At 41.3% G+C, this 13551-nt stretch overlaps 1 protein-coding gene across 1 annotated transcript in view; it reads right to left on the reverse strand.

The window, feature by feature from the left end:
• Nucleotides 1-5584: 5584 nt before the first annotated feature.
• Nucleotides 5585-13551, reverse strand: part of MUC4 (mucin 4, cell surface associated) — a 50973-nt gene continuing 43006 nt past the window's right edge. Inside the window, exons 26-31 of the mRNA XM_078869553.1 lie at nucleotides 13011-13186; nucleotides 12120-12288; nucleotides 11593-11778; nucleotides 9634-9683; nucleotides 7470-7582; nucleotides 5585-7342 (exon numbers count right to left, since the gene is read on the reverse strand). Of these exons, the coding sequence (XP_078725679.1) occupies nucleotides 7271-7342; nucleotides 7470-7582; nucleotides 9634-9683; nucleotides 11593-11778; nucleotides 12120-12288; nucleotides 13011-13186 (766 nt within the window). The 3' untranslated portion in view covers nucleotides 5585-7270. The remainder of the gene's footprint in view (nucleotides 7343-7469; nucleotides 7583-9633; nucleotides 9684-11592; nucleotides 11779-12119; nucleotides 12289-13010; nucleotides 13187-13551) is intronic.

Genomic DNA, 13551 nt, shown 5'->3' on the forward strand with positions numbered 1-13551 from the left:
TCCACCATACAATCCGTTTGAGGGTGGTATGAGGAAGTGCAGACCTTTGTGCTCAGTGCCTCGCACACCTCCCGTAGGAGTTTTGACAAAAATGTCTTCCATGGTCAGTGAGTAGCTGCTCCAGAGAGCCTTTGTCCATAACATGACCATAACGGAACGCATCAGCAATTGATGATGCCGTTTGTTCAGGCACGGCCAGGCCATCAGCCACCCCCACCAGGATACATTTATTATTTCTTCTTGTGCCGGCAGACACCGGGCTATCCACAAGGAGGTCTGTGCTTCCTCATCCACTTTGGACAGTACAATGCCCATCTCGTGAACCAGGGCCAGTATCTTCTCCATCACTAGTGAGTCCAGCGCCGCTTCATCCAGCCATCTGCCTGAGCGCCTTCAGAGCGCTGCGGTAGGCGGGCAACTCGGTTTCCTCTCGCTTGTGCTGCTGAAATGTTCTCTTTGCATTGGATGGCGGGTCAAAAATCTCTGGCATCTTGTGACAGGCTGCTTGCAGCGTGGCCCTCCGCTCTGCCAGTATGGCTTTGAAGATGCTGAGGGCTTCATTGTCTAAGGTTGTTGGTAGTGCCTTTAGTGCCTCTTCTCCCCAGTCGCCTCCTGCTGCCACAAACTCCTTAACCAGCCCCAGACGACGAGGTCTGCTGGCCGCTCTCTCACGCGCCATAGTAACCACCTTCCGTGATGATACCGTGACCATCACTGTCGCCGCCGCGGCTGCACCGAGCGTCCCTGGCTCCCCGGCTCCCCGCCATTGGCCAGACAGTTCCTATCACCGGTTCTCCCATCGCTGGTTCCACAGTTCCTGGGCTCCTTTCCTTCTCAGCGAGCTGCAGCATGAGCCGGGTGGCTACGTCTGTGAGGCAGTCTATTCACCCCTCCAGCCGCTCCCATCCTTTGGCTACCAGCGGCGCTCGCGACTGCCCCTGTACTATCACTACCGGTGACGCTCCAGCCTCTCTCGCATTTCCGAGGTTGAACTCCAGGTCCTCTTCACCCGGGACGTTCTGGATGAAGACCTTCTTATTGTCGGACGTCACCGGTGGGTTCCTTCGTCGGCTTGGGCGCAACATTCTTCAGAGACCCCACTCTTTTGATACCAATTGTAGTGATGCCAACAAGTTATTGCTTAACTAAGAGCCTTTATTTTGGACACCAACACTATTGGCTCGGTTCTTGATGCTCGAACTTTGTCTTCTCTCCAAGCATCCCTTGCCCTTGTGCTATGACCTTCTATATCCCTGGAGCCCCCTTTCTCGAAGGTTCGCTCATCCCATTTCCCTCAGCCAATCCTCCTTCTCTAATGGTTGGCAACCGTTACCCCAACAGCCCCCCCCTCGTTCCCCCACCTTTTAAGTTAAATTTATCTGCCAATCAGTTCAATTCTCTGGCCCTAACCAATCCTCTTTGAGGCCTCCCTTTGCACCAATCAGATGCCTTTAGCACACTTCCTGACTGTCCGTTTGCAGATGTACCATGTTAGGTAAGTGGTCTCTTGTTTTCGGTCTTTACACAAGTACAAAATGTGCAATAGTATGAACGTAAATCATAGTCTAAATAATCTGTAGATACTTTTTAGGAAAACCTGCCCCAAGCCTGCCATGGCAGAGGTATTTTTTTTCTATTGTGAAACTCCTTAACTTCTATTATCCCTTATCAATTCTTTCCCGTTTTTGAAACTGAATGTAGACCAATCAGTTAAAAAAAAGACAATGCATATATTACCAGAGCGTGTTTCGTTTGCATGCTCACCACACGTATATGTGGTTAATGCAGACATGATTATTTGCAAAAGGCTTCTTTTTGGCATTTTAACATCTTAACACCTGTTTTATTTCCAGAAAGGGTAAAACCTATTCTTATATTTTGATACTGACAAGGGAGGTCCCATGGTGTAGCTGCTCACCCAAGCTCTCAATACCCTGATAGTGCATTGTCTTTGAGCCGTTTGCCTTTTGGCGTCTTCTGGTCTAAGACTGTTTGAGACTAGGCCCTAACTAAAGTTATCTCAGGTGTAAACCAATCAGATTTAAAGACAATGCATGTGTAGTGCTTGAGATATGCATCACGCGCTGGGTCGGTATGCGCTCACACGGCGGACAGTGAGGGCGAATGAGGACACAGGGCGCTGATTGGCTGGCCATTGTTGTTGTCCAAATTAAGGTTGCGTGATAGTTAAGGGGGCCGCAGGTGGCCGGGGGTAATTAAAGATGCAGGGCGTTGATTGGACGAGAGGGGCTGTTGTCTGAGATTGGCGCCGGCGTGTCTGGAAAAACAACGCCACGTGGCAACGGGGGGGGGGGGGGGGGGGGGGCGAGTGGCGTCGCGGGGGGTGACCTAATTAATTAGGGGTAATTATTTCAGGGATAAAGTGAGGGATTGTGGAGTGAGACGGGCGTTGGTGCGTGGGAGCAGAGACAGACGAATGGAGAGACGGAGCAGCGGATAGAGTGAGTACAGCGTAGGGTAGCAGTGGATAGACTGAGTACAGCGTAGGGTAGCAGTGGATAGAGTGAGTACAGCATAGGGTAGCAGTGCAGAAGAGTGAGGATAGTGTAGGGTAGCAGCGGAGTAGCGCAAGCATCAGAGAGACGACGGAGAGTAGGAAGCGGCTGGGTGTGGAAGGAGAACTGAGTTGGTTACGACAGAGTGGGACAGCGGAGTTGATGAAGAGCAGCCGAGCTGGAGAGAGAGAAAGAGCGGAGAGGAGAGTCGACGGAGGAGCAGAGGGGAGCGAGCGAGGCCAGCGGAGCGCAGCGAGCGAGCGGAGGAACATTGAGCGGTGTTGACGGAGAGTTGTGGGTTGGTGTGAACGGAGGAACATTGAGCAGTGTTGACGGGAGAGATGTGGAACTATATACGTGAATAAAGAAACGAGACAAGACAAGAAGCCGTCGTGTCGGTTCGAGCACTACACATGTATTACCAGAGCATGTTTTTTTTTGCATGTTCACCACAGGTTATGTGGTTAATGCAGACATGATTCCTTGCAAAAGGTTTCTGTTTGGTGTTTTACCATCTTAACACCTGTTTTATTGCCAGAAAGGGGTGAAACCTATTCTAATAGTTTCAGAGAGCTATAGGAAATCACAAGAGAATTCAGAATTCTATGTCCTGGAAAAGAGACACCGACGCTCTGATCAACATGCCAATTGTGACTCAGGGATGGGGGTGTACACAGACCTCGTGGTGGCAACTGCCCTTTTAACCATGCACGTGTGGACATTGTAAAAGAGTCATGGGAGGATCCTGGAAGAGGAGTGCGATAACAAACGGATATGCTGATGGTGATGGAGAAGGGGGGAGACTGAGACTTGATGGTTACCTGCGTTTTACAATCTTGCAATGAAACCTATAAAAAGACTAATTAAGCTTCAACCCAGTGCACTGCTCATAAAATAAGTGTACGTTGCTCGTAAACTTAAGACCTTGTTTAGTTTTTGCAGAAGGCATCGCTCACAAGCACTTATATTGATCATGAAGTGAACCGAGCCATTTTGCATCAGGTGGGCTTCCAAGTGTTCTGCTCATAAACTAAGACTTTATTGAGCGACTGCAGATGGTATAGCTCCCGAGCAGGCCTGCCCCGAAGTAAACTTTGCTTAATGCAGAATGAGTTTATACAACCGATTGTCTAAAGTATGCTTCGACAGATGCTTTGATCTGGACGCGCCTTACATGAGGCGTGCTTGCTTGCTAACAATGCTTGGTTCTCAAGCCCGTCCGTTCCCTTTTTGTTGTGCTGCTAATCGTTACGCGGCTTTGGGCTCCCACCCAATGCATATTAAAGTCAACTGCTTTCAAGCATCCTCAAGAGCAGATGAGCTCATTCAGTCACGGTGAATAGTAGCGTTGCCAAATTGCACGCTTACCCAAAAGCGGGCCAAAATAGTGTGCACGCATCCATTGTACAATTCATACGAGGTTAATTTAATCCGTGATTTGGAAGTCCCATTTTCAAGGCGAGCCGGTCGTGTCACTGCGAAGGCTGCGTGATGTTTTCACTGAGTGTGACCAAATAATTTCCGCGCGTGACACAGGGAGCAACGATTGAGAGGGCACTACGAGTTGGAGTGGCGCGCGACGGCCGTCTATCAGCACAGGGTGGGGGAGGGAGGGCAAGTGGTCCCACTGCAGCCCTATAGGGGTGGCTGTAGTCCTCGTGCAGCATATAGAGATAACGACTAGTGACACACTGAAGCATCGCTTGCACAATGAAGCTATTTTCGCATAGAGAGATAAGGAGATGGCAGACCTCGGTTAAATTTGTGTGCATTCACGTCTGGCGGGTGGGCCTTTTGTTTTTCTTTTGTATGGTTGCGCTCGTACAACACGCGTCGGGGCTAAATGTTGTTCTGATATGCTGGTTTCTATTTTGACGCCGTTCAATTATTGTACTTGGGTGCTGGAATGTTTTTTCAAATGTTAGTCCATGTATTATTACTCGATTCTGAGTTCATATCCTGTTGGTGAGATATGAGCTTTGGGACATGCGGTATTTTAATAGATATAAAAATATATATATATATGACATACCCCTAGACAATGGGACTGTGATAATCATTAGTTTTAATACTACAGTATTTCATTAAGATCTACGATGGAAGCTGCTTGCTCTTACCGTTGAGCCACTTGGCCGTTTTTATTGTACTTGTAGAGAAAGTTATCATTATATTATCCAAATAAAAACAAAGTTTCGGCATACCTCTACCAACACGGTGTGAAAGGTTTTCTATTTCACAGCTTTACGGGTTTCACAACTTTTGGCTATCTAGAATAACGTCATTTGACCAAATTCCATCAACAACTTTGGAATAGCACTGTACAATTCGTTGCACAGGAAATAATATTAAAAATATTCCGGAAAAAATCCATAATGACAACACCATATATATCTAACGAACCCCACTGCTATCACTGTTTTAATAAATGCAACGTAGTATATTTCAGTCACGATCACAGTCTAGTCAGCACGCACTGCAATTATCACACGTAATATTTGCAGTGTGTGCAGTGATGTACAACATGCTTATACAAAAAAAACGCAACACACTCATCAACAACACCGTGGCTTTAGGAGCCGTCCATAAATGACGTCATTTGATTTTGGCCGATTTTTTACCCCCCTCGTCACAAATGTCTGACCACCCCCCCCCCCTAGGTGCGTGACGTCATTTATGGACGGCCCCTAAACTAGATGATGTTTTTGGCAATGACCCTTTATGGTACAAAAAATAAGGGACAATGCCAGAAAGGTGCCTATTTTATATTTTCCTTTTAAGGCCACAGTGTTATTGACCAATGTGATTTTTATGATACGTAGTGTCGCTTCCAGCATTTTATGGACATAAATTCTGCATGCTAGTGGAACAAAATGTAACCATGGCATGGATCAGGTTTTTGCAGTTAAGAGTGAAAATCTTATTGCACCCTTGCGTACGTTTTCCCAATTATTCGGCACGTCTGACTTTTTACTCCTGCAGAAATCTCCCAGCACATGAAGTGAATTGTCGTAGACCATGCCGAAAAAAACACTCAGTGAAAAAAACGAAAATAGATGGTTAACATTTAATTTGAAGCAGGTTTAACAAAAAACATACAATTCATTTGAATCACATTTTATTCTTAAATATTATTGCGATTAAAACAGCATTACGCTTGATCATAAGAGACTGCACAGCGGTATTGCAGTGATAAAAATGTGGAAGGCAGACCTGCTACAATCCACATTTTCTCTGCTAGGTAATTTAAATTTGATTCAACAGATGCTATTACCTATCCAGGGTAGTGGCTTCTCACATGTATGTCAATATGATTGGGCCTTATCAATTTTTCCCACCATTAAGGCCTCCTCATGCAGTGAGTCATGGGAGTTATTAGATATACACTTAACTATGCTGGTTATTCTTCACCATGCTGGGTTGGTGAAGGCTGGGGGGAGGATCCATGACCAGCCCAGATATCGCTTGCCACCGATGTTAGCAATGGTTGAGATTCAAATTCAGGTTGCTGGGTTCATAGCCGGTATGCTAACCAATGCACCACTGCTCCCCCAAATAAATGCAACACAGTAATGTCGTCTTCCATTTTGTCAGCGGCTCCCTGCGTAGCATTCTCGTTTGTTTCACAGATTTGTCTGGTGTACATTTGCATCTATTTACTGCAATTATTTATCGTAGTCTGTTTTGCAAACGTTAAAATACCCCTGACTAAGAATCATGAAATCTATAAAGTAAATTAATGTTGATCATTTAATCCTCTTGTGTGCATTCTATTATTTAGTTTTCCTGAGGTTGTGCTCAACAGTGGCAGGTTATGTCGTGTTATTTTAACTGTAACAAGCAATATTATGAACCAGCAATACTTCCATGAGTTGCAATCAATAGCGTCTGCAAGCGCTGGCATGTTCTTTGTAGGCAATATTTCATAAATATGGATACAACGTACATTCATTAAATGCGATAAAATATGAGTTAATACATTCAGATAACAACCTCTTTAAACATAAGGTATTCCCACATATAAATACTTGTAAAGATATGCATTTTTTTCAAGGGCTACATTCATTTAACATAGGATGCTATTTTTCAAGATCACACTGACATTCTAAGCAAAGTTTTCTAATTCTGCTGTTGCAAAATAATCCATACATTGTCATGAATTTGGTTTGAAGTTTTCAAACTGAAAAAACATCTGAAATATAGTGCATGAGATTTCAAAGTGCTATCACAACACATTTTTAAAAATGAGCGTTTTCAATTAAATTCAGACGTTTTCATGCGAATAAGGTGGAAAAATAAACCAACAGAATTATAAACAAAGCTTGGAAACAGGGATGTAAACATACATCATAAAGGCACATAAGTAATGTAATGCATGAAGTTATGCTTGTATTTTAAAATCTCAAATTGCACTTCACAAAACCGTCAAATCAGTCAACCCATAAATGATAATACTTAATTAAGATAATTGTTATTTAAGATTGTTATTTTCTTTTAACCTATCTCCGTGACTTTATCGAAAGACCCAAAGAATACTTATTTAAGATAATATAGCTTAGATTCTCAAAGTATCGAATTAATTACAAAAACAATACCATCACTTATATAACATTTAAATTTAGGAATAAAAATATTTGTATAATTATAGCATTATAATTTCAACGCAACCGCAGCAATTAGGCAGAAGTTGTGTAGATTAACTCGGATGCTTCATGGACGTCAGTGGCATTTTGTTTCCGTCTCCTTCACTCGTTCGCTTATTCCAGGTCATGGTAGGCTTGTTCCGAATCAAAACGCCCTTTTAAAACCGACGGTCGTTGAATCGATACCTGCAAATATAAGCGACGAACGAGTTACAGAGTTGCGCTGTTTATATAAAGTACGTAAAAAATCCACAAAAAACAACTCATATTGGACACCTTTAAATAAGATTTGCGCTAAAGCATTTGCACTTACCTCGGTGGTGTTGATGTCATGAATTACGGGGCGCCATGAAGTGAAAGCCAAATCGGATTTTACACCATAAACCTCTGTTTCTGCTGCATGTGTTCCTTTAATCGCTCCTTCCCCTGTGAATACACACAGAATGCATATTTATTTCTTAATTCGGTGCAGAGAGATAGTAGAGCTTTAGACTTAATAACGGTTAAGTAGTTAAACCTAACTTTTGTCACCTGTCAATTGTGATACTATCCTTCATGCAGAAATGTTCAATTGAGTCAGAATATTTATTTTAATAGAGGGTCCCCTATGTGAGACTCCCAACCAATTCCTTTACTGAGTTTTTGTTTATTAATTATTATCAACAACTATGCACTGTCAAGGAAGAAAGAAGTTATGTTTGTGTTACCTTTTTCTTATGATACCTGGGATAACCTTCCCCTTATTTGCACATCCGGCTCTCTCACTCTGCATTTCAATAATACAGTGCACTATTAATTTATTCATTCGTTGATATTTTTACTTTTAAATATGTGTACATTCATCATTATTAAATGTATGTTAAATAACACAATAATATCACGCAATATATGTAGTCATTAATATATAGAGTTTATGTGTTTATGTTTAAACGTAATGCATATCACGCCCCCAAACCGTATGTCCAGCTTAAAGTATTATCATTCACGTATTTTAAAATAGTGCCGTTCTCTAGGAACGTATCCCTGCGACTACTAAGGGTTTACTAAGTGTGCGTGCTCGTCTCTTAGCGTCAAGTTTCCTTCTTATACCTGTTCTGTGCTACATTCAAACGTACCTGTGTACTTTGGCACTTACTATTCATGCACATTGCTTAGTAATATTAGACGTGAAAAGGCTGCAGGAACCCAACATAGAAAGTTACTGAAGTGCAAATTTGGTTGAATATTTAGGCTCGTAAGCCTCAAGTTTTGCTAAAGGAGTACAGTAATCCCTCGCCACTTCGCGGTTCAAGTTTCGCGGCCTCAGTGCATCGCGGATTTTTCGAACTGATTTAAAGGCCTCATTATACCTGTGCAGTAACACCATCATCATCATCATTCATCATCACACTCATCGAACTGCACAGGTCTGTCATCGTCGTCATTGTCATCGTCATTGTCATCGTCGTCGTCGTCATTACTGGAGTCAAGTCTCAAGATACTACTGTCATTGGTGAGTGTAGAACACTATAATACGTATCGTATGAGAGAGAGAGTGAATGTATAATATTAAGGTTTTATAATTAAATAGATTTAAGTAAAATATATATAAAGTATAAATATACATATTTTAAACATTCTGGTACCCACACACACATACTGTATACGGAAATTCCTAGGGGGCCAATCCTACTTCGCGGATTTTCACCTATCGCGAGGGGTTCCGGTCCCCATTAACCGCGATAAACGAGGGATCACTGTAGATGAATCAGTTCTGGAGATACTTTTTGGCTATTAACATAAAACACAAACGTTTATGTCAAGTCTTAAGATGCAAAGGGCACATTTTAAATGATTGCAAACAAAACCGAGACAACGATCATTCGGAACGATATACTGCTTTAAGTTACACTGAGGTAATTCTCATGAAAATATGTAACCTCTTCTAACCTATGCGTTATATTTAGCCCAAATATTCCATGAAGCAACAACAACATGTCTAGAGATTTGGGCAAACACCATCCTTCCTTGTTGCCCCTCACTATGCGTATGGCAATAGTGAATGTAAGCAAATGCATTGCATACCAGTCATAGGTGATAATAACACCCGTAGGAACACTCATCATACCATTTATTCTTGTACAATAAATACCGGTTAACTTCTAAATGGAAATGTTGACAACCATTAAAGAATTGCACAGTTTCCATACACTCGAGTTATGCCGCTAGACATTAAAGTTACATTTATCATTGGTTACCAAGCAAGAGATTACATTATAATCAATATATATTACAGACTGTAGTTTTTAATTTAGATTTCTATTAATTGATATTGCATATTTACACGATCGAACCCAAACATCTCTATTATGGATAATATTGGTCGCGAAAGCGTGTTAAACTGCGATTTCAAAATATACGTTTTTCTTTTTCTTTAAAGTAAAAATACTACGTATTAGTTTACGCGATGCATCAACAAATCGGTATTATTTACTTACGTGAGTAATTGTCATAGGCTGACACACCTCCTTGATGACTGCCAGGGTAACTGTACAATACAAAAGAGCAATTAAGAAATCTTGTTTCCAACCAAAAGCTTTTCGAGCAATAGCAAGTTACCACAGTATCCAATTTGAAACAGTGATGAGACGTGTGGATTATCAGTTGAAGCAGACATCCGTGATCAACCCAGATGTGGCTGGGATGATTCAGGAGTCAGAGTAATGAAAGGTAGGGTTATCACTGGTTATTCATCAGGAATGGTTAGGTGTTATTTACAACAACAAAAATGTGAAAATGGCATGGCAACGACTTTTTTGTTTGCATATCAACATCAAGTTAAAGAACAAAATAAAGTATTTTTTTTTACAGTATCACTTCTTTACAGTGTACCTCCTACAACGCAACATTATTTCGTATGTCACTCGGAAGATATATCCGTGCATATTACCGGCTATGATGTATGGATCAGAAGGACAGTCAATAACAAAGAAAATGTAGAACGATAATCTGACGAGTGCACAAAGAAGCATACTTGGGAGTTACGCTCAGAGATAGGAAAAGGAGCACAATGATCAGTGGAATAAACACAAATTGGAGACATTGTATCGATTGTAAAAAAAAGGTAAAGTGAGCTTTGGCAGGACACATTGCTAAGAAGGGACAACGGCCAGAGGATGGAGGCTGGCGATGTTAATGTCAGCCATGGCCGAGAACGTCGACGGAAAGAGTGAGCACTGAAATCTGCTCGTGCAAGGGTGAGACCCATTTTTGGGATCGCGGAACCACGTGGGTCGGCGAAAGCAATGGGTGGCCTTCATTGACTGTGGATGCTAGTTTATGAAAAATGTATGATTGTTTAACTCTTTGCCAAAGTCATGTTTTTTTTAAGAACGGAAAACATACAGTAATGGATTTGTTTTTCTCTCTCACCGTGTAACTGTTTGCCTGACTGCACAGGAATGTCACCTTACCACATCGTGATACAGTGGGGATTTGTGTTCATTTTTTCCACTTTTAAACAAGAAAGCCACACCAAGTCTGCTAAGTTGGGTTATTTTGCCAACGCCAGTGACATTGTGTGTGGTGTGTTTTAGCTTTGACAACGAACTGAAGAAGTCAGAGGAAACCCAGGCAGAAACAGGGGGAGAGAACACACAAACCCCACAAAGAAAGGCGCCCGAATAAGTGAATGAACCCAGGTCCTTCCTGCTGCGTGGCACGGGCGTTACTACTGGGCCACCCCTGCCACCGTTTTACAAGTAGCAGATATGACTGTAGACGATCTCGTATATCTCCATTTTTCGTAGTGTCACGAACAAATTGCCCGTTTAATTTGTTGAAGCCTTCAACGAATAATTTTGTTGAAAGTCATAATTGGCCATAATTAAATATGTGTAATTGAGATTTTAAAAAATGGGGATGTAAATTCCTGAGTTGTATACAATCAAACCCACAAACAGAATCCACCAGGAGCTGTATACAGTATTAAGCCGTGTATAAATAATACGATCGTGAAATAATGTACAATTCTCTGTCCGTCTACTTCAGGATGAAGACCTCCCTATGCCATGTCTGTCATGGAAGTGTTTAACCATACTTCACCATGTTGGTTAGTGCAGGTTGGTGAAGGTGTGGGGACAAAAACTGCTTCAGATATCACTGCCACTGGGTTCATAACGCAGTGCGGTAACCATGATGCCCCCGCCATCCCCCCCAGATAAATACAACATGGTACAATGTTCAAATCAACTATTGCTAAAACAATTATTGCCAAATAATATTTTCAAGATGTAAAAACTATCCTCTTTATAAAAACACTAAACTAGTAATTCCATTAAATCGATAACTTGAGTTACAAGCCCCAGGTACAGACAAGTCGAGATGGTGCCCAACTTTAATGCATTATATTTTTAAATATATATTTCTTAAAGTATATGAAGATATATATTACATACCTGCCCTTGTTACCAAACAGCGAATAGGTTCTCCCAGACTTGTATCTCCAGAATGCGTAGATGCCTATTCCCAGTAATAACATTCCACCAAGGCTACCAAACAAAATGCCAAAGAAGGCTGGAGACGTCACAGTGAGGTGCTGACATTGATCTCCATCGAAATGGTAAATTCCATTCGTGCTGCATCTAGAAAAAAAAAATCATCGATTATTAAATACCTGGCCACAACTTGCATGTATGTATGTTGAACTTATTTCGCACCGTACGTAGTCAACCATGCTAATCGGAGGTGCAGATTAACAAAAACACATGTTTTTTCCAATATTGTGCTGCCTATATCTGTCAGGGAGCATTTCATCATTACTCCTATTATTATTGTATGCTAACACAGACAATCAATAATGCACAGATTATGATCAATTCTGACTTCCACACAACAAATGTTGAAACAGAATGCGCGAAATCCATCAAAAAGTGTTGGCATAAACACAGTGCTTGGTGGTTTGCGACCGCAATGGAGCACTTACTCGCACACTGGCCCGTTTGATGTGTGCTGACATTTCCCCCCGTTCTTGCAGTAGATTTCGGTGATGCAAGGGGACTGGCACACAAAGCCTGTACCATCTATCCATTTCGGTACGTAATTGGGCATAGTTGTGGAACAGTCTATGTATTGTTTTAATTCATCCAGTGAAACTGAAATTACACCAAAATTTGATTATGAACATTAACACGTTGATTTCACTAACAGTTATTGTATTACCATTATGAATTAATTACTGTGCAGTTATTCTGTACGAATCGTGTATATTAATATCTATGCGTGCCACTCAATGGATGTAAAAGCCATGCATTCTATTCGTGAGCAAACTCTTACAAAATTTAGTGGAGTTTTATGTGCATGTGTATATTACTGCAAAAGAATGTGTGCAAACCATATTGAGGAACCACATATATTAAAATCTGAAAATAAGTTAATAGAACTTAAAATGATTTGTTGAGTTTGAGGAATACAGGGATTTGTCAACTGTACCATGAGAAGCTTGGAGATATAGATGCCTTAAAAATGTGTTACTTCCCATGTAACCAATGTCAGGAGTAAATTTAAACATTTGAATTATGAGAACAATTGTAACCCTAATTTAAACAATGTATACTAGTAAATAATGCATTATGCATTTATTTACTTGAGATTTTGTGCTGTAAATAAAAAATCTCCAAAAAGCTTTAAGTCACGCAAGCTTTAAGTCAAGATCCATAATTTACTGTTGAATAATGCTTTTAATCCCTAAAATCACATTTATAGACTTACACACATTCACCCAAATTGTGCTGTGTACGCGGGATAGATGTTGTATTACCAAGTATTTTTCACACAGTATTAAGCCAGTAATATTGAGGAATGATTCTAGTCTTACGTTGTTCCGTTGTTAAATTGACGAGAACCATGAAATCCACTGCTCGCGTGTTGGTGGTGAATTGTGTCTCAATATCCTTCTTCAGATCGTATTTATAATAGTTATACACAGCACTCTCCGTTGTGTAGTTAAACTGAGCATAGGTCTTCACAAAAAAAACGTTATTATCCATGAGGCTGAAATACACGTAAAAAAAAATCACAAATGTTAACAAAATCATCAGCAAATATACGTAAAATAAATGCTTAAATGCATTAATTTGATTTAGATGAATTACCTTCAGTTGGAAGGCTCAAAACAAATCTTAACAGTCAGAGCTAGTGGGGTTGAAATCAGACTTCATTTCTGCTCTGATCACAAATGGTGCAGGAAACTCTAAATCCCTTCTCAATGCTGTAAACTCCCACCGGTGTCCCCATGCCCAGATTTTCCACTGCCCTGTCAGCTGCTAAGCATGACAAACATTACCTCCTCTTTCTCTGAAAAAGTCAAGAAAATAAGGAATATCCTTCTGCTTCTCCTATTGTCTGTCCTGTCCCTA

The sequence above is a fragment of the Lampetra fluviatilis genome, chromosome 28 (genome assembly GCF_964198595.1).
Source record: "Lampetra fluviatilis chromosome 28, kcLamFluv1.1, whole genome shotgun sequence".
NCBI lineage: Eukaryota > Metazoa > Chordata > Hyperoartia > Petromyzontiformes > Petromyzontidae > Lampetra > Lampetra fluviatilis.